Source organism: Chaetodon auriga, chromosome 12 (genome assembly GCF_051107435.1).
Source record: "Chaetodon auriga isolate fChaAug3 chromosome 12, fChaAug3.hap1, whole genome shotgun sequence".
Classification (NCBI taxonomy): Eukaryota; Metazoa; Chordata; class Actinopteri; order Chaetodontiformes; family Chaetodontidae; genus Chaetodon; species Chaetodon auriga.
The window spans coordinates 1,704,544-1,732,007 of NC_135085.1; the positions used below are offsets into that span (position 1 = coordinate 1,704,544).

General features: G+C 39.8%; 1 protein-coding gene across 2 annotated transcripts in view; it reads left to right on the forward strand.

Annotated features, from left to right (window-relative positions):
• Positions 1-27,464, forward strand: part of LOC143329821 (epidermal retinol dehydrogenase 2-like) — a 118,781-nt gene that overhangs the window by 23,707 nt on the left and 67,610 nt on the right. For both annotated transcript variants that reach the window (XR_013077897.1, XM_076745919.1), the window contains exons 5-6: positions 1,092-1,236; positions 14,669-14,794. Coding sequence is in view for 1 of the 2 variants with exons in the window: in XM_076745919.1 (XP_076602034.1) it covers positions 1,092-1,236; positions 14,669-14,794 (271 nt within the window). In the remaining variant the exon portion in view is untranslated. The remainder of the gene's footprint in view (positions 1-1,091; positions 1,237-14,668; positions 14,795-27,464) is intronic.

The window sequence follows — 27,464 nt, forward strand, 5'->3', positions numbered from 1 at the left end:
TGATTTTCCTGAGGAATGGTTGGTCCTCTGGTTTTCCTTACATACCAGACTAATATTCAAACAAAACAACCATCAAATGTTTGCCGTTGACCACAATTTCCGACCCTATTTACTTATGTTTTTCCCATAGATTCAAATGCAGATGTCCTTATAGTCCCAGTTCCTATTGAAACACAGCTGATCTCTTTTTCAAAGTCACTAAGATCTTTTCCTCTTGTCATCTTGATACAAAATCAGAATCAACTGTCTGCTCAGCATTTTTATTATTATTGTACAGTGCATTTCATCTGTGTGGAAGTATCTGCATTCGTTATGTTTCTTCACTCATCTTGTTAGGTTTTTCCTTTAATTTGTCACCCATCTGTAAATGTCTCTGCCTGTGAAGAATTCACAACATAAGTAAAATTTTTTGTTTCAAAGTGAGGGTGGTTTCGGGGTCCTCAAGGCTGCATGGGCAAACACTGCATGGAACAGAACTTGTTGGTTGTTTGAAGCAACCTTCCAAATTCCTTCCTTGTGACTGACTAAGAAATATAACCTTGTGGACATGGACAGAAATGAAATATATTTATTTACAGACTCTCGCACAGAAAATAGAATCCTCCAGAGTTGATAAGTCAAAAAGGCTGCCATAATTTTTTGGTGTTTCAGCGTGGAGCTTTCTGAAAATAACATGAAAATACTAGTATCGCTAAGTTTGGTCTTTTTCCCTACTGGTTTTCAAGGGAGCACGTGGTTGAGGTGTTTCTCTTACATGTGACGGGGTTTGTATAATTGATATAACAATACTGTTTACTCCCTTCCATGTCAGCCTGTTTTTAGTTTATTGGAGCAAAACAAAATACTTATGGTTTCCTAATCATCTTTAAGTAAACTGAAACAGGTGTCTGTCCTAATGGGATAAGATAATTGAATCACCCCAAAATAATTAATCACCATTTCCTGTTGTCTTTGAATATATCCTGAACAAATGAGACTTGAAGGGGATGACAATGAAGTAAGAGCATAAACTGACTTCTGTGACTCCTTATAAGTGATTATTCTTTTCACATGTTTTTTTTTTTTTTTTTTCCCTTTTTTCCTTCCTTTAGACTACTGTGCAAGTAAGTTTGCAGCAATAGGTTTTGCAGAGTCAATGGCTCTGGAGCTGCTGGCAACTGGGAAAGATGGCATCAAGACCACTGTTGTGTGCCCATACTTCATCAACACTGGAATGTTCGATGGATGTCAAACTAAGTAGGTATCTTTACATGATTTTCACCTTTGACAGTTTTATTTAATTTCAAGTACCTGGTGCACTTGGCTGAAATGAAACTGGTAATTCAAAATAATTTGCATATGTAAACATATCCAGGAACTGTTATCAAGGTTCATCTTCGTACACTGTGGTGTCTTGGAACCGAGACCCCAAGCCACATGGACCAAGAATTCTGTTTTTAGCTATGCTAAATTGTTCAGGAAAATCTTCTCGTTGGTGTTCAATGAAATCATCAGCAGGAGTCAGAGTTCTGGGTAGCAAAGACTTTTATGTCGACAAAAAAGGAGAGTTGTTCAAAATGTCCACAAGATACACACAAAGAGCTCTGATCTAATATGGCTAGCCACGCCTATTGTCCATCCTCTAAACATTGTCCTTCCTCTAAACATTGTATAAGTCCTAGCTTATTACACCATTAGGTAATTTACCAACATATATTAGCAGATGACTTTTCTCATGTCCTATAACATTTCCCGTTCCAGATGTTCCTTAATTACTAGGACATCCTTGAGGTGTGTCCTCTTTTTTTATTTAATAATTGCCTTTAGACAGATTACACCAGTATTTTCCTTCCTTGGTCTTGTTTTCCAGTTTTGCCTAAGTTATTACTAGTTCCAGACGCCATTATTTCTTGGCTGTTGCTTACGATATTTTTTAAAAATAATAGTTTTATGCAAGTGCACTTAGGGTTACATCAAGGTCACATTGAGGTTACACAGACAAAGTTCATAACAGCCATTTCATCCTCATTAACTCAATTACTTCTACGTCGTACTAATGTACTTCCTTAATCTAATACACATCACATGATTATCAGAAAGCATGACATTTCTTCAGCACAATACATATCTTTGTTAGAAAAATTATACTACAACGCTTGGGTTTTTGCTGTGGCAAAGGGCAATATTTAGTAAAAATTATAGAAAATAATTACACAGTAAAGTTTAAAGTAACACTTAGATACATTTAACACTACTCCCAAGTGCATTTGGTCCCATTCAGAATTGGTGTTAAATTGACTCTTGCCCTAGTGTTAAAATTTCCGAGTTAACTCTAAATAGAGTAATGGATTGACACTCACTTACACTCTATTGTGTTATTTAAACTTACAACTACAGATTAAATAACTCTGGAGAGTGTAAATATTATTCTCACTAGTGCTGATAATTGACTCTTCTGTGATAACAAATCAACTCTGAGTTAAATTCCAATGCTCAACACTGCATTGAGTTATTAAAAGTTAACACTGGAGGGTCAAATTACTCTGATAAGAGTTGATGTTACACACTACTGTGTTGCTAATTTAAGCTTTTTGTGAAAACAAGCTGTGAGTAAAATTTTAACACCTTTTAACACTGCACTGTCTCTGAAACTTGACACTATTTGTGAAAATAAATCTCTACGGTGTTAATTGTACACTTAATTTACACTTTATACTTTTGTAGTGTCAAATTACAACTAAATTTTAACAATGTTGTTTTTTCAAATATACCATTAAGTGAGTAAAAATCACAAGTTACCACAAAATAATGCATTTAACAACTTTATTTTCAGCTCCCAACTATGTCAGGCTAATATATCTCATGGAGAATACAAAACCACTTTAAAACATTGACCTGATGTCTTTATGAAACGAGGAGGAATCTGTAATTCCATACTTCATTTGAACATCAAATGGTTTGAAATAGAAAAGCTCATTTATGTGCAACACCTTTAGAACCCTGTCTAAAGCTGCATCTTTAGCCTGACTGAATTTCAACAAACACTTCACCATGGATGAGACAAAACTATTTACATTAGTTATCACTGCCTGTCCTGCACTGCTAAAATTACCATCAGTGTCAACCTGTTGGTCAATATACTCGGTGGGTTTGGTGTTTTAAATGTTTTCTAGAACCAGAAAAAGTACAAAACACATGGCCACATCCAGTCTGAACACATTTAAGTCTAAGATTTTTCCAGGCAAGTGACCGTGAACTACTTGTAAATGTCTAACAAGCATATTTGAACTAGTTAACTCAGCCTGACAAACAAAACACTTCATGACAGAGGAGAAACTTCAAGCGCTAATGAAACAACCTTGCCCTAACTTCAGCAACAGGAGGACTCTCCTTGACTTTGCCAACATCAATATTGTACACAGTGGTCTGGATGAACGTGTACATGTTGGGGAGCAAGAAGCTCTCCCACTCAAAAAATAGGGCTGTTTGATATGGTTGAAATCAATGTCACAACAATCATAAAGATTTTTCTCTATCAGTATATATCACGATATTGTTCATGTATGCAAAATCACATCAAATAATCAAATTAATGTTCATCTCATTGAACCAAATGATAATGTTAGGTGTTATGTCAAACAAAACTTAAATATTCCAAACATAATCTGACCATAGCTCATTTTGTGAGAGTTTTTATGTGAAATTTGCTTATCAACATCAATTTAGACGGCAGCAATGTATGCTACAATATTAAAATATCTTCATATCATCATGATATGATTCAACTGAGCGATAACATTGAATTAACACCCAGCCCTATCTAAAGATCCTTCCGGCTGAAGTTTTGTTAGTTTTGAGGTTTTATTCAATATACAGTACCAGTCAAAAGTTTGGATGTATTTTCTCATTCTAGTGGATGCTTATACAGTACGTGATACATGACAGGATGTCGATATATTACAAATCTATGAATGCAATACAACAAGAAAAGTACTTAACAGTGCTTACAAACATCTTACCAAAGTCAACATCAGCTTCAGTGCCAGGAGGACCAGCTGCCAGCAGGAGTTCATCGAGCTCATTGATGGATGGAAGCTTTCTGCATTGTTGGATGATCTTTTTCTTGAATGTGGTCAGCCACCTCTCCAGAAGCTTGCCTGATACACTCTCTCCAAACATCAGAATGAAATCCTGTTCAACCTGGAGTGGAGGCATTGGGTGACAATTTCAGGTTTTCCAAAGTTAATAGTTCATTGTTTGAGTATCAGTATAATACCCATATACTGTCTAAAAAATGATTCGATTGTCATAGTGTCAAAATTATGACAGGTAATTACCAAGCCTTGGACGTCTTTGAAATGTGGAAAGTCAGGCAGTATGTTGCTTGACTGCTGAATGTTGAGGGCCATGTTGCGGCGATAAACAAATGTCAGAGTCATCTTCTTTTTGACTGTGTCCTTATCAGCTGAATGTGTCATCAGTGAGATTGCTTCCTTGCACTCATCTTTGCTCAGCACTGTCTCTGGAACAAACTGGGACTCTCGTCCGACAGTTGGTCCTCCAGACTTGTCTTCTCCGGATGATACTTGATTGATTCTACACAATATGGGAAAATACCATCAATACTGACAACCATGTACAAAACAATTATCACGATACTATTACAATACTGGGGTACCGATTCAATGTGTACTGCAATTCTTGAAGTATTGCAATTCGATATTACAATTTGTAATTTTCATTTGCTTTTTTAACACTATACCATGGGAAAAAGTTGAATCATACTCTTCTAGAAACTGTATATCATGAGTGATGTTTCCAAAAACAATGCACATCGCATTCAAGTCAGTCTTTTTGAGATGTATATCAGCAGCATATAAAAGTGGTACATAAAATGTACAATGAATAAAAAAAATACCTTTTTGAAGTAAACTGAAGGCTACATTTAGCTGATTTAACTAATCATTAAGCTAGTTCTCAAAGGCCAACAGGTGTCAGGACCCTGTGCGCCATGGGATGGCCGCACTGACAAGAGCTCTGTGTCAACTCAGCAAGCTTGTGTGGATTTACCTTGTGTTACTGGTTCTTTTTGCACATACTTTCACTCACTTAGTAAGATTGGCAAACACTTCTGGAGTTACGATTATCAGCAGAAGAGCGCCAGGGCTCTGTGCAGAACCTGACAGAAAGCAACAAACCCCTCTGTCCAGCATTCTGCTAGCTAATGTATAGTCCTTGAACAAACTTGATGTGCCGTATGCACAGATTAAACACCAATGGGACTTTAGGAGCTGCTGCATTCTGGTGTTCACCATGACATGGCTAGAGCCATACACTGTGTTAGCATGGCATCGCAACAACAAAGAACTTCTGATTGGATAACGTCGGTGGTGCTATATCAGCGCTGCAGTATTTTGTGTTACTGAACCAAAGTAAGACCCTTTTTAAGCTTAGAAATATACAAACATTATGTAGCGCTGGCTGTCCACAAAAAAACAGACGTTCCTGATGTGGATGCTGTTGATATTTGTGTAATTTACCACAAGCTACTATTTTTTACCAAAATGTCTAGAAATGCTTAAAAGTTATGGTTTGGCCACTGTCTTACACAAATGTACCATAATTTTCTGTTTTTATTTTATATTATATATGATAGCCAAACATTGACAGCCAGTGACAGAGCAGGTTGTTAGTGTGTTTCAGAGCAGCAGTTCAAATTCTAGATGTAACAAAGCAACCTCAAACCAGTCATTCTGTAGTGTTTTGCTGTCCAAACAATTTTTAATTTTTTGCTACTCAACAGCAACGTTTATAATTTTTATTGACCTGTAAGAAAATGTCTGCTGCAAACATTGCTTCCAACCTGTCTCCAGTTCTGTAGATGCAGACGGCCTGTAAACTATTATCTGTATCCACCGATTCTGTTAGGCTGCTTGAAAGGCAAAAAGCCTAAACCAAATCCATTATTTACCAAGATATACAGTGGTGGAAAAAGTTTTCGGACACCCCATGCATTTGTGAAATATTGCATTAAGAATTACTCTTAGGTCTTCAAGTGCAATTTCTTTTAGTGCAGTCACAGCCAAAATACTAAACAAATCCTAAAAAAAGCCATTAAAAACTAAAAATTGATTGGTTCCATAAAAATAAATTTTGGTGCCAGCAATCCACTAATGAAGGTCGTGCTTTTTATTAAAAGACACAATTTTTGTTGCTGTGCTTCATGTCCATATAAAGCCAACACATTAGAGAGTTCTTCAGAGACAAAAATGGCTAAAATAAGGAATCTAATGCAGGAAACATGCCTGAAGATACAGATTCTCAGCCAGGAAGGGTACAGCTGCCGCCAGATAGCCAGGAAGTGCAGATGCAGTCCTTCAGCAGTTGGATACACTCTGCAGAAATACAGACAAACCAACAGCTTGGAAGACAAACTAAGATCTGGGCATCCAAGGCTTTCTAAAGCAAGAAATGACCGCATCCTGATCCGCATGTGCAGGGAAAACTGCCGAATGCAGCGGCAGTGGTCAAACCAAACTGGTGTCCAGTGTTCCACCCTCACTGTACATGGCCGACTTTTAGATCATGGCTTAAGGTCCTACAAGGCTGTCAAGAAGCCCCTGATCAATGAGAGACAGAGATTAGCCCGGCGTTGTTGGGCCCAAGCACACAAGAAGTGGACAGCCAGGAACTGGAAGATGATTCTGTGGTCAGATGAGTCCAGTTTCCAGCTTTATCTTCCTCCTGCTAATGTGAGGATAAGCAGAAGGCCAGGCAAAGCATTATCTCCAGCTTGTGCAGTACCTACTGTCAAGCATGGTGGAGGCAGTAAACCAAAGAATTTAGAAGAATTAAAAGGAGTAATTCAAGAAGAATGGGACAAGATTACCCCTCAACAGTGTGAAAGGCTTGTGGGGAACATGCCAGCCCGGATTAAAGCTCTACTGCGTGCTAATGGCAAGACTACTAAATATTAATTTGATGATGTGATGGTTTATTTATTTTTTGTTCAGTTTTGAACACATTCTCTGTTATTTGTTGACTTTGATACTGACAATGTTGAGAACTGTCTGTCTAATGCAGCCACACCTTTTGAAACACAAGAAAGATTTTTCTACAAATACTTCATGATAATATTTGAGATTGTGTAAAATTTTAAGGGTGTCCGAAAACTTTTTTCCACCACTGTATTTGGCATTACAGCCCCAAACACCACCCGATTTCGGCATAATCACTCATGCTTTGTTAAGCTGAGTAGTATTTACTAATCCCCGCTGCCGACAGGTGCAAGTTATCCACCCAGAAGTATAGCCAATCTGTTTGTTTACAAACATTCTGATTCAACATATAGGCTATAGCATTTTAAATTACTACAGCCACTGAGGTAGAGGAATAAGGTCACAATTCCTGTGGCATACATTCACCTGTCTGGGTGGTGAAGTACTGCAAGATTGAAGAAGGGAGGATTTCACAGTCACATTCCCTGGATCTAATATCATGACTTCAACAATGTCTTCAAATCATTTAATATATAATCTCCATTTATGCCATTTTTATTCTTGAGAAGAACTGATTCAACAACAGATTTCAAGAACAGAAGTGTCACAAGAAAACAGTGGTGTTTGAGTGTCAACTCTTACTTGCTTAGCTTCTGTATCCAGCCTCTGGCGTTTCCTGGAAGGGCTATCTGAAATGATGTCTGTATCCTGCGAGTCCTACGAATCGAGGGATGATGTTTGGGACCGCTCAGGAGAGGCTACCGTGGAGACAGGTTCTAACCATGATTGGAAAAATAGGAGAAAAAAAAAAATCATACACAGTTCCCTCGTCAACCTGTCCCTTATCTAATGAACAATGTAAGCTTCACATGATCCCAGTTGAGAGATCGTTCTCGGTATCCTCAACAAAATTGTAATCCAACTCAGTCCCTGAACTGTCAAGAACTTTCACACCTTCTGTTACAGCTGGGACGCCAAACTTTGCAAATGCTAGGAAACAGGCACAAAAGCTTGAGTAAACAGGAAGGTCATTGAATATCTAATTATTTCATATCAGTCTACTACTCACTATTTACCTTTTTTAAAAAAAGGCTCAAACAGACACTATTACGTGAAATGAAATGACCTTTTGTAGTATCATATCCATCAATGCTGTAGGGGAACTAGGTCACTTAACCTTAAAGTTTAATGTTGCACTCATTAATATGAAAGGGGCACCAACCTTCCTCAGTTAAGAAGGATTTCATATATCATGTCTTGTAATGCTGACGTAGTGAGAACGAATGAACCAACAGTAGATCAGTCTGATAATCTAAGGCGTAAATACTCAGTACAGGGATTGCTTATATCCAGTTCAAAAGGACACCGTCTGACCACAACTTATGTGAAAAAGGATTATTTATTAAACACAATAATGAAATGAATATGAATCATGGATAATACGATAGATTATATGGATGATATGGAGTAACACAAACACTGCAAAGAGAAACTTATGGCAAGAGAATGGCAAAATGAGTTTGGCAATAGTGAGAAGTAGGTTTTAAAGGGAAAAATGGGGACGTGAATGTAAAGTTAATTTGTTGAATGAACGGTTTAGAGAATTTCAACAAATTGACAGTATCTTAACCTCACGGACCAACACTTATTCAAAACGGCTTAAGCATGCCTACTTTGTCAGTGACACTCCTGTGGATGTCTGCTCCGAACTGACATGAAGAAGCTCCGTGTTACCGTCCGTAGCTCTGATCTGTGCTGCGGCCTGCCGGACGAATCAAGCAAACCACAGTTGAGAGTCGGTTTTGGACAGGGATGTCTCGGGAGCTGAGGATCTTCGGTGTCGCTACAGACGAGGAACGACTTCTGATGGTTATCTAACCCGAACCAACGGGTCAGTAGCTGGCTGCAGGTCTTCAGTGCAGACAGTTGGTTGGCGACCATTTGGCAAGGCTTTTGACTACTAATGATAAGATTGAGAAACTCTTTGATGGCCAGTCGAACATGTCTTCAAAATTATTATTACGTGACTAGACTTTAACAACAAAAATATGAATTATGCGGCCTGGCGTGGCGAGCAAAAATCAAAGTTTCAAGAAGAAAACTAGAAAAGTACGTTTTGTGCAGAATTAAATCAAGCTACTCTGTGTAGTTGTGAGCAGCAACAAAAAGACTGAGAAAACGACAGAGCGGAAAAATAACTTGAAAAACTAAAGACAAAGAACTTAAAGAAACTCTGCGGAAAACAGATAGAAGAGACAGGAGACAGATCGAGGCACGAACTTACAGAAAAACTCTTCAAGTCCGCTGCGCGCTACTGACTTTATCATCGCTCCAGGGCGTGTCTAATCAATAGGCCGTTACGCATGTAGGATGGTTCATAGGCGAGCGACGGAATTTCATCCTGTGGAGCAGGAATTATTTAATGATTCATACGAGGGACTCATCTGCTCCTCACTCTGGTCAATCCGATATATTTTAACATGATCCGTTTTCAATGGCACTTCAACAACAGCATGCGTGTTCACCACATGCGTTAGACAATTCTTATGAATATATGACGACATTAAACGATATTTACGATAAAAATTTCCAATACCCATCCTAATATACATGATTGTTCAAGGCATAACTAACTTAACTTAACAAAGAAATAAAGAAAGGTATACCATAATTGCCAAAACGATTAGCACTGTTATGGTTATTTTTTAATGAATGTCTTGCACTAAGCACATTCAACCTCACCACTATGAACCCCTAGATGGCAGTATGGTTCCATGGTAGAAACTCAGAGAAACTTTTTGGGATAGTTAAAATCACAGTTTCATCATCCTGTAAGTTAGAAATACCAGAAAAGCATTGTTATTGTACAGATCACGAGCCTAGTAATGTAAAAACATCCACAGTTAACTCAAACATAGAGATTTAGTTATTTTGGTAGGTTAAGAAAAAGGCACACAGACATACAGCACAGTTTGCTTCAGGAATGTCTAATTTACAACCCATCAGCATTATCTGGTTGGTAGATTCCTCTGAGACATGGCATTTGTCCATCCATACAGTTTTATTGTCCTTGACTCCGATGGGCTATCAAGAAAGAATTAGCACCTCCATGAGAACGTCCTGAGCAGATGTAAATGTTGAAGTGAAGGTGTTATCAGTGACTCTTGTTGCCCTAAAAAAAAAAGTGAGAAGTTGTTCTACAACCAGACATCTTGTCTCTGCCTGAGTTCACACCTTCCTGTGAACCTTCCAAATGGTCAATAACTCTTAAAAGTATGATTGTTTTATAACTCCATTTCTCCTGAGGAACGTAAAGAGGGGAAAAGAGGGTCAGTTACAGGCCAGGGGCCCGTTGCACAAAACTAGGATAAGGGATTAAGCCGGGATATGTTGGTTATCCTGGCTCAACTTATCCGTGATCCGGTTGCACAAAAGCAGGATAGTGGAAAGTGGGATATGTTATGGGATAAGTTACCATGGAGATTTATTCTATGGAGCTAGCCTGCTCCAGACCAGGCTAAGTTCCAGGATCTATTTAATCTCATCCCTTATCTCAGTCAGCAGTCATCACAAACAGAAACCAATAGTTATTCCACTGCCCACTACACATTATCACATTCAACTAGATCCACTGTCATTATTTAAACATTAACACAAATCCTAAGCATCATTAATTTCAATTTTAATTTATTTCATTCATTGTAGATAAATGATGATTTTAGATGACGTTGCAATCATTAGATAGACAGTTTCCCATAGACTAGATATAAAATACACACCAAAGAGTAACGTGATGTTCCTTTATTGTAATGATAAAGGATAAATCAAAGCATCAGTTCCTTTCAAAACTGAAGTCACACAGTGACTCTACAAGATAGAAAGCACAGAATCAAAGCATATTATACAACACAAGAATAAATACACATTCAAAGGTCTGTATATAATACACCCCACATATCTGCACGCTGAAATAAATGCAGGACAAATCCGTACACAACAAATGAACAGACAAATGAATGGATGCAGTAGCCTCCCTGCAAGCTTGTATACACACGGTATACAGCACAAACATAAGACGCCAAATCAATCTAAATTAAAAAAAAAACAAAAAAAAAACAAATTTCTTTGCCAATGCAGGCCATATTTAACTGAAATTTAAAGCATGCATGTTAACTAAAATAATTCAACACATATTGGTCCCTGACCAGCCGACCACTGTCGTCATCAGGGAAGATGACAGGATTGTCCCAGTCTATGTGTGATGGCACTCTGGGGGCCCTCTCCTTCCTCAGGCAGGCCACATTGTGGAGGACAGCACAGGCCACAGTGATGTCACATGCCCTCAAAGGGCTGACCCGTAAGTCATGAAGGCAATGAAAGCGTGCCTTCAGGAGGTCAAAGGTCATTTCAATCCTGGCCCTCGTCCTGGCATGGGCATGATTGTAGGCCTGCTATGCTTCCTGGGGGTCTGTGTACAGTGTCAGGAGAAAAGACCGGCAGGCATACTCCCTGTCCCCCAACAAGACACCAGAGAATTCACCTGTCAATACAAAATCTCATCATCACAACTTCATAAATAGAGTGACATTCATGACACAGCTATGATGTAAAAAGTGGTTATTGTGCATTCTTAAGTATTAGTCAGGGCACTTACCATTCTGCAAGATGTTCTTGTATTTAATCTTGACTTCCTGCCATGTCCCAGTCATGTTTAATCTATATACACACACACACTTTTATATATGCTAATAAAACAACATACATGAGATAAGATCAACTTTATTTATCCCAGAGGGAAATTATCAAGGACTTATACAGTTTGATGGAGTTACACTTACACAATTTCACTCACATCTGCAGTCAATTTCACGATTTCAACTGATTCATAATCAGAGTACAACTGTGTTTTCGGAGATGTTAATTAACTATTTGGATTGTAATTGTGATGGTTTCAGCGGGGCAGTGAGTGTGTATTTGTTCGCTACTTGCGCATTCAGGCGGTCTGCAATACTTTGCCACGCTTCCTCTCGTTGTTTTATAACTGTGGCGGTGTTGCCTTTCTTTTTAATATAGTCCTTCACCTCCTCGTAAGCCTCCATGAGGATTTCTGCCTCCGACAGGGAAAAGTACGCCGCTCTAGTTGCCATGGTGAATCTGTGATCGATGGCGGGGTCTATTTGAGGAAGCCGCATGCACATACTTATCCAGGATAGGTTTCACCTGGCTTGATGAATCCGTGCCTGCTCATCCTGGCTTGGTCTTGGTGCAACCGGTTAAGCCTGGACGCTCATGTTTTGGATTGGTTGAACTCAGCTCAGTCACTTACCCCGGATGTCTTAATCCTACTTTTGTGCAACGGGCCCCAGTTCTGCTACATCAGTGTTTTGCAAATCATCACATTCTGTTTCTATTTTCATTTTACACAGCGTCCTCAATATTATATATAAATATATACTGTACATAAAAGATGCATATACACCATTGGGACCATTGAATTGTCTTCATTTTGCCTATTTTTGTGTCATGGAAACACAAATTTCAACTTGCTGTAACGACACGTAGACAGATGGATTAACAGACAAGAAAGATTCCTCTTTGTATGACTGGTTAATGTGAAATTGACAATGTCTTTCCTGTTTTCTGTCTACCCATACGCTTGCAAACAAATTGCACCATTGCAAGGCCACTGGAGCACACTTTTGGATGTCCTGGGGTCAGCTTTTGAAGGTGTTTGAAGACTTATGTTCATGTTTATTTCTGTCTCTCTGCCTTCATCCATCAAACAGCCCCCTGAAGCCACCAGGACACATACTTCATGCCAGCGCCTAACACCTGGCCTGTCACTTTTAACTTCTCAAATATGTACATTGAAGTCCTTAAAATAATCACAAAACATCATAAACTTTGGCTTTTGTAACATTGATTAAATGGAAAGTGTCCATATTTGTATAGGTGATTACATGTGCATTCTGTGTATCGAACTAAAAACCATTCGACATAAGAGTCAGTTTTTGGGTGTATATTTCCTGATTTAATAAAGGTTTAACGCTGCTTTTGGGAAATTGTGGGGCCTAATCATTAATCTCAGCTCATTTATACACATCCTGAGCTGTTTCATTGCTTTATTTGGGTAACATTATTTGCATCATTGCAAAGATGTGCATGAAGGAGGTCAGCAAAAAGCCTGAATCATCACTCACCTAAGAAGTGCAACCCAGATTCCCGGATACTGTAAAACGTGAATGAAAATAGAATGAAATTATTTTCAAATCCTTTTTGACCTATATTCAATTGAATACTGTATGAAGACAAGATATTTAATGTTCAAACTAACACACTTTAGTAATTTGTAAATATACATTCATTCTGAATTTGATCCCTGCAGAACATGAAATTCACCAACTCAAGCAAGGCTGTATTTTACTGGATTCCTGTCTGTTAAAATGGTCACTGTGTCACATGAGGTGTTTATTGCCTTGACTTGGGTGACAGACATGACAGGCTACATGTTGGTCCCCAACCAGTCATAACTTGCTGTCTTTCACCTGCATGTCATCAGGACAGAAGTACTAGGGACAGGCTTCTGTTAGTAAGAAAGTAAACACAAAGGCGTCCAATGTGCTGTGTATCATATTGGTTGACTTTTATTCACAAAAGCCTAAAAAAAGAAGGAATGACTGTGACCATTCCTGTGTTTAACAATTCTACCTACCAGCACCAACAACATCAGTCATTTATTGCTTTGCTATATTTCCAGTTGTGTGTGATAGAACGGTCTGTACTGTTATTGGTCAGTGTCTGAGAACATGTTGTGGAAGGAAGGCAAATTTCGGAAATCCTGGTCATTCTGTCGGGACACTGTGAGGTGTCCCAAATGCAGCATGGAGTTGTTGTCCACTATGATACACTACACGTGATAAAACGATCAAGTGTGGTGCCATTTTTTTGTTTCAGATGATCTTTGTTTCTCAGGTTGGAGGTGAGAAGGGTGCCATGGTTTAAACTCCCTCTTAAGCTATTTTATTTGTTACACAATTTCTTTCTCTACTTTTAGTGTGAACAATGAAGTGCAACACCATGAATGCCTTCAAGGAGAGATGTACATCATCCATATCGTCCCCATATTTAATGATTATAAAGTAAATTAAACTTGACATAGAATACACTGGTGAGCATGTGTAATGTTACTGCCAAACACATTTACCACAAAACTCACTTGGCAAAATTTGCTTTTTTTCCCCCCCATGTCTTTTGCACTTTTTTTTTATGCACACAGACGTGCCAGAGCTATGGCTAATGCTTTTTTAATGTTTTGCAACATTTTCAAAACATGAGAGGGAAGTAGTTGGATGACCTGTGTTGATCACAGCTAGCGAAGTCAGTGGACCAAACGACATTTACTAACTTCCCCCTTTCAGCTCTTTGTCACACCTTCAGAATCTAAGATCAATGTTTATTGGTCTCAAGGACATAAGACTTGAATTGTACTCTGTAATTTGTACATTAGGGCAAGCCTGCATGTGCTTTGCAAAAATGCTAGTTTTTTGGTTTTAGTTCACACAACATTGAACTGAATGTAAAATCACCAGTTAAGTTGGCAGGGCAAACACACACTGTAATAATTGCTGGTAAGTGGCTCAGTGTTATTAGAAGTTGTGCTTTTACTTAACTTTTTTTCTTCTCTTCATCAGGTGGCCAAGAATACTGCCAATCCTGAATCCAGACTATGTAGCCAAGAAGATCATCCATGCTGTGCTCACAGACCAGGTCTACCTGCTGCTGCCCAAGACCATGTACCTCATCACAGCTATCAAGAAGTTAGAGTCTACCTTTTATTTTCCACATTACTGCACTAAAGCTACACACATCTCTCTCCACACATAGCCAACTAACAGTTGGCCACATGCATTTACACCTAGAGGAGTTAGTGGGTTTATGATACACTGACTTGAGAAGAGATCAGCAGCCCATTTGCTGATCCTGTCAGCTGATATAAATAATGCTGATGTTGTGCTTGTGGCACATTAGTGTTCAGTGTTCAGTGTCCACTTTGAGCTACAGCTGTCAAAACTGGCCAAAATTAATGTTGAAATATTCTAAAACATTCCTCTAAAAAACTCACATGGATTTGACCATTTGAATATCTATTTTTGTGCATTACGTCCATAAGTAGGAAAACTAATACAATGAGAGACATGCTCATTGTATCGGAGATTTCAATGTCCTGGACAAATGGGAGGAATTCTGGTCACACACTATCTGATTATGGGCCCTATTTTTCCATGTTTTTGTGTCAAAGTGATTAATGGAGACAAACATTTTTGGAATGTTTTTGCAGTATTGTGTGAGATCACTGCAGCTGGCACCCAAGAAACAATGCGATCTAATCCACTGACAGACTAAGATTGTTATAATACGTGTTTGATGACATTATGAAACAAAGATATCTTCTTGTTAAAGAGTAAGAGTCATTTTATTGAACGAGAAACAGCTGTATTGTTCTCACCAAAGCCATCAGACTCCACTCACAGTGATTTTATCATCACACACACATAAACACAGCCAAAACAAAATAAAACTAATTACTGGACAATAGAAACTGGTTTTGTTACCCCTGTCCGTCATGCAGTATTGTCAGTGCAGTACTGCATGACACACACACACACACACACTCACTCACATTCCAATATTAATTTTCCATAATCCAATGTATGGATTTTTGTACAGTTCTATTGTAAATTCAAATTTAATCGTTAAAAGCCCTAATTCAAATCAAATGTCATATATCTGACCACATGGTGTGAGGGGCAAGGCTTCCAACCTAAGTGTACACTGTTTGTGGTTTAAACTTAAACTGGCAATAGACAGTTTTTTGCATTGCATATCATTATGAAGTAAATGTTGATTGCAGACCGTAATGACTACAGAATTGTGACACCATTGTCATTTAGAGTAGGCCCCTGTGAGCCTTGCTTTCACTGTACAATTTTGTCTGCCACTGGATATGATCTTCCAGGAAGATAGAGCCTGACAGTCTGGCACCATTTCTATTTCTTTCATGTCTCCATTATAGATTAAACCTATGCTTTTTCTCCTAATGTTTTCTTTTTACTCTATCCTATCCAACCTCTGCTGTGGTGACATCTTCACATGAAGCAATACTCAAACTACGGTATTCCTCCATATGAAGTGATGACAGTTTCACTTTACCTTTTCAGTGAACTTGCTTCTTTTTTCTCTTATTTAAAAAAATAGGGAGATTGAAAAGTAGTCCGTTTTCACTTTAACTCTGGTGCAACTGACTTTTATGCTCTTTATTATATATGCTAGCTTTTATTCCTGCCCCCTGAACTCTGACATTAGCGTAACACTTGTGTCACATGAAGGGCCAGAGGTTGACCTGACCAGGAGAGTGGTCATAAATTATCCAAAGTAGTCTTTATATCACTATTTTAAGAAATGCATTGCAACAGATCAGGTAGGTGAGTCTTAGTGCCTTTGTTGAACTTTGATCCCTCTGGATGGTGACCCCTAATGCTTTATGGCTTGTCTTCCACTTGTCATTTGCCATGTTTTGCCAGGGTCCCATTTAGTCACAGTATTCCATATAGTATCTAAAGGATTTTGTTAAATGTAGTGATAAAAGTTGTCAATAGCAAACAAATGGTCATTACTAATAATACTAACGTTAATAGTAAGAAGCATGCCTATGCTGTTCATTTTCAATAAAAATTTCCAGCTACTATTCTAGAGAATGTGAATAACAATATATTCCAAATAGTTTCAGCTTTGATAGAGTTGACTATGTCAGTTGATGAATATAGCAGTAACTAAAGTGCAGGAGGAGACCTAAAGAATACTGGTTGGCCAATATGTTTTTTGTTGTGTTTTTGTCATTTTTTCAGGGTTGATACTATTACCAGATATTAGTAATCAAGAAGACTAAGAGTGGATATTTGGAACAGATATGCATTTCCAGTAAACCTGAAGATCTTAGTGTCAAAGTTTAGAATACACAAACTCCAACTCAAAACTCGCTGCGAAAAAAAACTTTATCAACGTCGCTTACATTAAAAAATGTGTTATGAAAATAAAGAAAAAATGTTTCATACAGTAAAATTTGTATTGAAATGTGAGACCTTCTCTCAAAGTCCCTGTTCTCAATTAGTTGTCCCAGTTCAGTAGCAGCAGATTGTGGTGCAGAAAGCAGATATGTCCATGGAGACTAATTTCTTAAAACATCCAGGTTGTAAACTGTTAAAAAAAAAAAGATTTATTAATAAACACTAAACAATAACAAGAAAACAATCACCAAAATGTTCATCCAAACACCTTTGTTAGTTTTAAAGTGACAGGTATGTCATGTATCCTAGACAGAAAAAACAGGTGGTTTGAAAGAGGGACCAAGGTCATCTATGTCAAGTGGGGTGTTTGAGACAGGACCTGTCCTCAGCTTACAATGCTGTGTTTACTCCAACCCTGTGCTTCATGGATGAAGCAGCTTGCTCCACCTCACGAGAAGGAGGAGGGGCACTGCTATAAGCTGCCGGGAATACCATTGCCTCTAGCAAGCACGTCAGTGACATTTCAGTGGTCATGTGACTTTTACAACTCAGGTCATGTGCTGATCAGAGCAATTAGGGACATTGAGCGAGACTATGGAGTGGTGACTATAGACAGAGAGAGGCGGCTGCGTGAGAACCAAAGTAGCACTACCTTTTCATTCATTGGCTTTATTGCAAATCAAATTAAAAAAAAGAATTATTCCTATAATTCTAAAAATGCTGAATATCCGAGCTGATTATTGGTTTTGCTCGGCAATAGTTCTGTGTTGTCAGTGAGAGTGTTTCCCCTAGAATTTTTTTTCAGGCCCGGTGGCACCCACCGAAAAAACCCTAAACAGACGAGACGTGTGGGATGGTGTATTGGCGCAGTTGGATAAAGTCAGGTGGCACAGCAAGCAGTCTGCAGTTCTGCAATTATTATATTTGCATTCAAATTTTTGTTTACCCAGACTGTATTCAAGATCACAAGGAGAGGGTGACTTAATAAGGTGCATTTATTGCATACAAATGGAACATGCTTGATTTCACATTGGCACTTCAACCACACAGTGTGCTCTTAACTGTTCTGTGCTGCTCTTGATTTTTCTCGGTTTAGAGAAGAACTTCACCAAGGCATTGTGGTAGGGGAATTTTGCCACAGGGGGACCATTGATGGAAATTCTCATGCAGGCCCCCAAGTGCTCTCCCTGCAGCCTGTTCCCGAGGTCTGTTTTCACCTACCAAAAATCCAGAAAGTTTATTTAGTAAATTGTTACATTGAAAGAACATTTTTGGAAACTTACCATGGGGAGTGCGGTACAACCAAGGGCTGTATTTATGGTTATTAAGCCATTCGGGATCCCAGCCAGATGTTCTGTGTTTAGCTGTATTTTTTTTGACTGAGTTACCAGTCGGACTGGGCCCGCAGTCACCCGTTGGACGGGGGTTGGCAATCGGAGCGGGGTCACCCATCGGATCAGGGCCAGCAGTCAGACCAGGATCACCCGTTGCACAGGTGTCAGTGACAGTAATGGTCCTCGAGCAGCCCCCCTCTCCACTGCAATCTGCCCCCCTTTCTTCCATCTCATCTGCACCTGTCAGTCTTTTTAGAGTTGCCTCTGTTACTCTCCCTTCATCTATTTTCCTTTGCTCCGGAGTCTGGTAGAAAAACTTGTTTACATTAAGTTGTCTGTCGCCCGCGATATTTTTTCTTTTCGTCAGCGGTGCCATAGTTGTCTAGCTACAAACCTTAAACATCCCATAAAATATGCCCGAGCTCTCAGCAGCGGTACTCGCATCGTTACTAGGCAACGAAGCAGGTTGACTCACGTTGCGCTGCACATAGGCGCTCCTAAATGTAAATGATTATTGATTTATGAATGAATGGATAGGTGGCTTATTATTGATTTTATTTTTATATTATATTATGTAGCGGCATGGTGGCGCAGCAGGTAGTGCGCGTGCCTCACAGAAGGTCGCTGGTTCGATCCCCGAGTCGGGCAGGGCCTTTCTGAGTGAAGTTTACATGTTCTTCCCGTGCATGCATGGGTTCTCTTCGGACACTCCGGCTTCCTCCCACAGACCAAAAAACATGCTCATTAGGTTAATTGGTGTCTCTAAATTGTCCTTAGGTGTGAATGTGAGTGTGAATGGTTGTTTGTCTCTATATGTTGCCCTGCAATCGACTGGCGACCGGTTCAGGGTGTACCCCACCTCTTGCCCGTTGGCAGCTGGGATAGGCTCCAGCCCTCCCGCAACCCCGAAAGGGATAGGCGGTACAGAAGATGAATGAATGAATGAATTATATTATATATCATATTTTATATTATTGATTTTTTTTTTTTTGGCCTGGCGGGGGGTCTCCTTGACCTGGTGGCCCAAGGACTGTACAATGGTAGGGGAAACACTGAGTGAACTACAACATAGCCTGTGTTTACCTAATGACGTCAATGACCCTAATCACTTAAATTTTAGGAAACTGACTGGCAGTTTTCAGTTTGACTGTTTAGAAATTCTTCAATTATCTGTATGTACACTATACTGTAGCAACTCTTTATATCATTTTGGTGTGTAATTGAAAAATCCCTGACAGTTAAATTTCTTAAATTATCGGGGCATTATCATCCTGGACTGTCAGTGCATTGGCTTCCTCCAAATGAAAGACGGTGTGGATGTAGCAAAAAGGGTGGAGGATAACTCATCAAAACATTTTCCATTGACCTGGGGTCGATGTTTTGTTTCTGTAGCACCAGATAATGTGTTTTTGTGCAATAGCTTTGGTTACAATTGGTCTTGTAATGGAAGCCCTGTAAATGAATTCCATTTTGCTGTTCATTATGTAGTTTTTACTGAGAAGCCTCACAGGGAATCTGGGTCAGTGCTGTGGCATTAACCAACCTGTGTGTTCATCTGTGTTGATGAGCTTCTGTTTGTTCCCAGTGTTCTATTAGCTAGTGTAGTTTGTCCATTTTGGTGCATCCTGTCATAATGTTTGACATTGGTTCCCTTGACAAATTATATAATTGTGTTTGCTCATGCAATTCAGGGAGATGTGCACTTGGCATGTTGGGTGTTTGATGTTTTTATAAAACCCTTCTCGTTAGAGCTCCTTTATAAGTGATTCTTAACTAACTGGTAACCATCCTTGTATGACTGCTTTTGTAGCTGACTTCACAATTGCAGTTTGCTTACTTTAAAGTTAATCTTCTTTCATGGATTGATCGACTGATCACATACCAACTGCAACTCACCAGCTGTGGCCTACATGGCAAATGTGCAGTAATCTCTCCATTACAACTTTCAGCATGGTTTTTAAATATTCGATTTCAGTTTCACCATCCAGTACTTAATTTACCAGGATAATCTACTCAGTGTCACTAGTGCTTTCAAGGCAGTCCTGGTATCATAAATAAACTTGATTTAGACTCTGTTGTTACAGTAGCTGCCCACTGAGGCTGTAAAGCTCACTGTAAAGAGAACCAAACAATTGGATATCTATCCAGTCAAAGTAGAGAAATGGATCTTATGACAGTGCTAGATGGAAAGTTAGGGGATTACCAAAGTTATTTGGTTTCATACCGTTAGCACCATGGATATTTGTGGTGTAGTTCATGGCAGTCAGTCCTGTGGTTGTTCAGATGTTTCCATCTAGACATATTGTCCATGATTAATTCTCCCAGTTCCCTGCACACTAATTATCCAATTTTAAAGGTATTGAATTAAAAAAATGTATCATCAGTTTGTCATAAGTACATTAATTTGAAGATTCTTTAAATTACTGTATACTGGTCATCTGTGTGAACATTTTTAGTCTCTGTTGGCGTGTATACTGCATTTCACCTCGTGTGCCACTAATGTTACATTTGGCAAGCTCTGTATTTAGAATAAAGTGTTCAGAGTTTCCAACAAGAGAAGGAAAAATCACTGTGAAAATCTTAATTATTGTTATTCGTGAAATGAAAAGACATGCCAGAGAAGCATGACAGGAAAAACATCCTCTTGAGAATGTTGAGATACATGATTTTAATTTTGTGAAAAACTAGTGCAAATGGTAGTGGTAGAACATAGAAGGCACCAAGTATCTCCACTGTCATGTGTCTATTTGACAGAGATACTATATATTGATTAATTAAAATGCTGAATGCACTGCCTGCAGCTATGAGTCAGAGTTGAATATTTTATATATTTCTTCCTTGCCCTCATCCTGTCCATCATCCTCTCCAGTGTTCTGCAGTGGAAGCTGACCTGCCTCCTTGGCTCTTACCTGGGATTGTCAGTCAAAGTAGACTGCCAGACAAACCTCAGTCTGCACTGCAAATTGCACTAGCAACATCCAACATTATTACCTTGTTTTTCTGCAGACATTTTGAACAACCTCCAGGCATTTTTACTTATCAAAATAGTGTGTGTGTGTGTGTGTGTGTGTGTGTGTGTGTGTGTGTGTGTGTGTGTGTGTGTGTGTGGACAGGAAAAATAAGCAAAAAAAAAAAAAAACTGCATTGGCAGTGCAGTGAAGATTACATTTCATTATGTTTTGGTTTTGTGTGTGTGTGTGTGTGTGTGTGTATTTACTACTGGCAAATGAGGCAGCAAAATGCATACCAAATGTTACATATACCATCGCCTTCCATATAAAAGGGTGTTTCTCTCAGATCTCAGCAGTGAACACTGCTGAGTCTGATGTTATTGTTGATATAAATGAACAAAAATAGGGAAAGAATAAAGACAAGGATGTTGTAATAAACCAGAGGTCCATTATTTCAAATTCTCTAGCAGTAATATAGTTTGTATCAACCTTGTCTCAGCTATGGAGAGCATTGTTATTATGGTGGTTGTGGCTTTTGTATACAGCACTCTCACAGCCTGAGGACAGTTTTTAAGAGGGATATTATCACCAGGATAATTGTTCCCTATTCATGGACAGTGCACTGTAGAACAGAGTGATTCTTACCTGACTGAAAGAGAGCCAACAACTTTGTCTTTCACCGCATACAGTATAGTGTACTTGTAGACATAAACAACTCTCACTGTTTGTAATGTTTGTAATGTCATCCAGTGACAAACAGTGCAGAGACACTGACTTTTGTGTACTTGTGACTGCAAACAGCAAGGGGTTTTTATTGTTTGGCAGGTCCCTGTACAATTGAATGATGATGTTCCTCTCAGCATTAAAGCTCGTATATTGAGTATCTGTTGAGTCAGTTGCCCATATGTCATCATGACTCTGCAAACAAGTTCTCTGTTTTGCCAAAAGCTTGTACAGGTTTTGATTGAATATAAGTGTCAATTGAATAAAGGTGTTATTTTTCATGGTGCTTGTTCAGTGTCACTTGAGTAACTTCAAGTATGTTAATATTTAAGCACCGAAATGTGCCCAAATTTGTGTTTAATAAAGAATGTTAATTTTGTCATGAATCTGAATTATGTGTTTTTACAGTCAAGTCAACACTCACACCTTGGGCCCTGACCAAGAGCTTCCTTCAATAAATGAATATTGTACAGATTGGGGTGTGTGGATGATTTCCCAAATATTCTTTATTGTGTCTTAACTCCAGCACCTCCAACAAGTCTTAGCTTGATGAGCAGTGATGCTATTGAATTGGATTGTAATTCTAATTGCACGGCAGTAATGTGAAGTCATTTGCCAAAACAAAAGCTCGACTATCGTGAACACATATCCCATATCATTTCTGTCAACATACTGTGGTACAGAAAATGTCCACAATCAACCCATTGATGTGTTCAGAAAACAGGCTTTCGAGGAGAAAGGCTTAACTCAGATCATCTGAGATGAGTCTTTCTCCAGCTCCATTCTGTCTCTGCAGTCTTTGCTTTTCTTTCCTTACTCAGTGCGATGATTAAGCCTAGTTGACACTGCCTGCTGGCATTGACTCACATTCTCAAGCATCACTACAAATGGACAAATCCCACATTCCACTTTGAAACAGCTGTGATCACAGTTATTACACAACTGTGCATTACTTGTTTTGATGACCTGAGGCAATCACAGCTGGAACTTTTTCATCACTTCATCACTGAACAGTGATTCACTGAGCAGTGTCAGGGCAGCGCACACCTTTTTCAGTTTTCACTTCACTTCTAAAAACATTAGTCTGTTTTTCTTCCCTCAATGCCCTCCATTTGTTGACCTGATGATTTTTTACATGTTTAAGAGTTCAGGTCCTAGTTAATTTATTTTTACAACCTGTATCACAAGGGAAACAAACAGAGAAAGGAGATATTAATATAAAATCAAAAGCAACCTACATAGATCTTATTAATCACAAACCTGCAGGCCAAAATTGGAATAACAGACCAATCAATCAAAAAACTCCCTGTATGATAGCTATATGATCCTTGTACATTTGTTGCCTAAGGGAACAATTGTGAGGAAGCTCAGATGGTTCAACAGGAGACCCCTGAGGCTGACTGAGCACATAGTAGGAGGAAAGACATTAGAGCTCATATAATGTGTATAGCAGCAATCAATGAAAGCATATGGGACTGGAAAATGAATCTTGAATTGATGTGGAACTTGGGCCGGGACCAATGGCTGTAAAGATAATGGAAGCATCCATACTGTGGCTAGTGTGAATAAGAGGCTCGGCATTTGTGTGTATGAATTCACAGATTCAAAAAAAAAAAAAAAAAAAAATTTGTACATGATTGGTTACACTCTGGTTTATTTTTGCTTTGTTGATGGAACAGATTTTGTCCATAGTCCCAATGGATCCGGGACTTTTTGCACCCCTGGAGGAAGGGGCAGTTGCAAGCCTGTTAAGGAATACACCACTCCACAAAAATCTTGATACTCCTATGATTTTTTAGAGCACCTCAATTTTCAAGCTAATCTCAAAAAGTGATGACACCTTTTGGTCCTTCTGTGTCTTGAAGCTACCTTATCTCACCTCCATTGTAGATATTCATTCAAAGGAAATTACATGCTGTTAAGAAAACATCACTTTCGGACCGGGGCAAAGAAACAAAACTCTTGTCTTCTAATACTTTAAAGTGATTCACAGATTCACAATTCACAGATTGACATTCTTTAGAATTATTGTTAGATGTTAGATTTTATGATAAACTTGCCTGACATGACTCATCACGCTGTCACCCAGAAGCTAACATGAGTGAAGTGGAGCACCACACCAATCAGCACACACTGCAGCACTTTGCAGTCAGCCAACCCTCATTAGGTGAAGAGCTTGTTTCATTTCAAATATCTATATGTACATACAGTGTTCATATAGGGTTGTAAATAAAGGTGGGTCTCTCTCCTGTGAAAGAAGATTAAATGATTTAAAGAAGATCAATTCAAGCCTGAATAGCTTCAAAGTCCAGTCTTCTGGTACCATACAAGTATCGAGCCAGATGCTGCTCTACCTGCATGTTTCCCCCACACTGGCAGAAGCGTTGATGAATGGATCAATAAAACAAGGGATGGAGAAAAAGTACACAGATGGATTCATTGATGGGAGAACAAAATTGCTGCACACCCACAGCACATCTAAAGTGATAAATTTTAACATGTGTCCAAATGCATTGCTTGACTGAATGCAAACTAGACAAATACCCAGCAGAAACAACAAACTGAGACATAATATTAAGAAGTAAATCAGCTGGCTGCTCTGAATCCACTGAGTGTTTATGACCTACTGGCCTCAAGCTGCCTTTTGTAGAGTTACGGCAGTTGGAGCCATCAAAGACCATCAGTTTTATGGAGACACTGGGTGTCTTTATGGCAGTGGGCACAAGTATCTGGCTAGATACAGCTTATGAAGCATGATAATGTTGGTGCCAGGAGCTGTTTTTGAGCTAGTGTTGAACAAATCAGTTACAAGTACACATCACCCACAATCGTGTGATTTCAACTGCTGTTTTATGTGCATATGTATGTGTAACATATACATGATGTGTACACATGAAGATTAATTATGCATAGCATTTCACATAGAGTCAATTCTGAAATGAGTATGTGGATAAGTTTTTACTCTCACTGGAGCTGTTACTGGTAATTCTGATGCACAGATGTCAATGTATCCCTGGAAAACAACCTATGGATAGTCAGAACTTCTGGACATACATTGTCAATAGAACAGCTTCAGGTTACTCGACTGGTTTTACACATCAAGATCAGTTCATTAGTATAGTGGCAGCACTTTAAAGTGTCTTCTTTTCCACCATGGTTTGGTGCAGCTCCTCCATTGTAGGCAGCAACACCACTGAAACCCTGCATCAACTTCATAAAATCCAACACGCTGTTCTTTTTTTCGGCCACCAGGACTCACAACTCTGTTTGCATGCAGTTCACATCACAACTCTGTTTGCTTGCAGTGAGGAGTCCCAAAGCAGTTTGTGAATACAGCCAAGTCTCAGAAATAAAACAATCTGTTACACATATGTAGTCAAATATCAAATATCATTTAGAACATGGCTTATTTGCTATTCAAGATGACAGCACATGCACAATGCGAGGCTCAGCATCTCACTAAAATTCGCAATATAGTTGTTATTTTCCTACTGGTTTCGAGCTTGTTTGCTTATTATAGCTTTGCGAACACTTCCTACACCAGACAGCAGCTTCTGGATTTAAGATTCTGATGCACAAGCAGTGTATATAAACAAAGGAGAGGGAAGCACGGAGGTCTACATACTGAGGTACCATTAACTCTGCACAGGCTACTGCTACCCAATATCTTCCTTGCCAAAGACCGAACATTGCCAAACAAAATGGACGAGCTACAACTTTGGATCACATCACAGAGGATGTTCATGGACTGCAACGTCATGATTTTCAGTGAAACATAGCTTAAAAACAGCATCCCAGACAACGTGATAGAGCTGCAGGGACGCCGCATCTTCAGAGCAGACAGAACGGCAGAGCACTCCAGTAAGATCAGGTGCAGAGGACTGTGTATCCATGTGAACAAAACTTGGTGTACAGACTTATCACTAGGAGCCACTGTTCTGCTAATCTGGAATTTCTGATGATCAAGTGCAGGCTGCCTAGAGAATTCACATCCACTGTGATAACTGCAGCTTATATCCCCCTGGATGCAAATGATTAACTAGCAATGAAAGAACTGTATGCTGCTATCCACAAACAACAAACTGCACACCCTGATGGGGCCTTTATTGTTGCTGGAAACTTCGACCCCTCCAACCTGAGGACTGTTCTCCCCAAATTTCACCAGAATGTCTCCTGCCCCACCAAAGGAGACAAAACCCTGGACCATGTTTATACAAACATTCCTGAGGCTTACAAAGCCACCCCCCTCCCCCACCTGGACACTATGATCACCTCTCATTGTCCCTACTGCCCAAGTACACACCACTCATCAAATGTGTGAAGCCGTCAGTGAGGACTGCTAGAGTATGGCCAGAGGGAGCTGACGCCACGCTCCAGCACACCTAAGCAGTCAGCTGCAGTGGGCCTAAATGACTTCTGCCCCGTCACACTCACTCCCATCATCACCAAGTGCTTTGAGAGGCTGATCTTGGCCCACCTCAAATGCTGTCTTCCCCCCACACTGGACCCCCATCAGTTTGCCTACCGACCAAATGGGTTGACGGAGGATGCACCTGGACAACAACAACACTGACACGAGGATGCTGTTCATCGACTTCAGCTTAGCATTCAACACAGTCATCCCCTCCAAGCTGGTTAACAAACTTAGTGACCTCGGCATCAGTACCTCCCTCTGCAACCGGACCCTGGACTTCCTGACCAACAGACCCCAGTCTGTTAGGTTAGACAACCACACCTCCGCCACCCTGATCCTGAACACCAGCGTCCCACACGGCTGTGTGCTGAGCCCTCTCCTCTACTCCCTCTTCACCCACGACTGCGTACCTGTGCACAGCTCCAACTCCATCACCAAGTTTGCAGACGACACCACTGTGATAGGCCTGATCAACAACAACGATGAGTCAGCCTACAGGGATGAGATTCAGCAGCTGGTGATGTGGTGCACTGACAACAACCTGGCCCTCAACACCAAGAAGACCAAGGAGCTCATCGTGGACTACAGGAAAACAAAAGGCTGCAGTCACACCCCCATTCACATCAACAGGACTGAGGTTGAACGTGTCTCCAGCTTCAAGTTCTCTGAGGACCTCTCCTGGACCCTCAACTCCTCCACCTTGATAAAGAAAGCTCAACAGCGCCTCTACTTCCTGAGGAGACTGAGGAAAGTTAACCTGGCTTGTCAGATCCTAGTCAACTTCTACCGCTGCACCATTGAGAGCATCTTCCTCTACGGTAGCTACACAGTCTCCGAGCAGAAGGCCCTGCAACGGGTGGTCAAAACCGCCCAGTACATCACCAGTGCCCAGCTGACTGCCATCGAGGACCTCCAGCACAAGCGCTGTCTAAGAAGGGCACACAGCATCAGCAGTGACAGCTCCTACCCCAACCATGGACTGTTTGCCCCCCTACCATCTG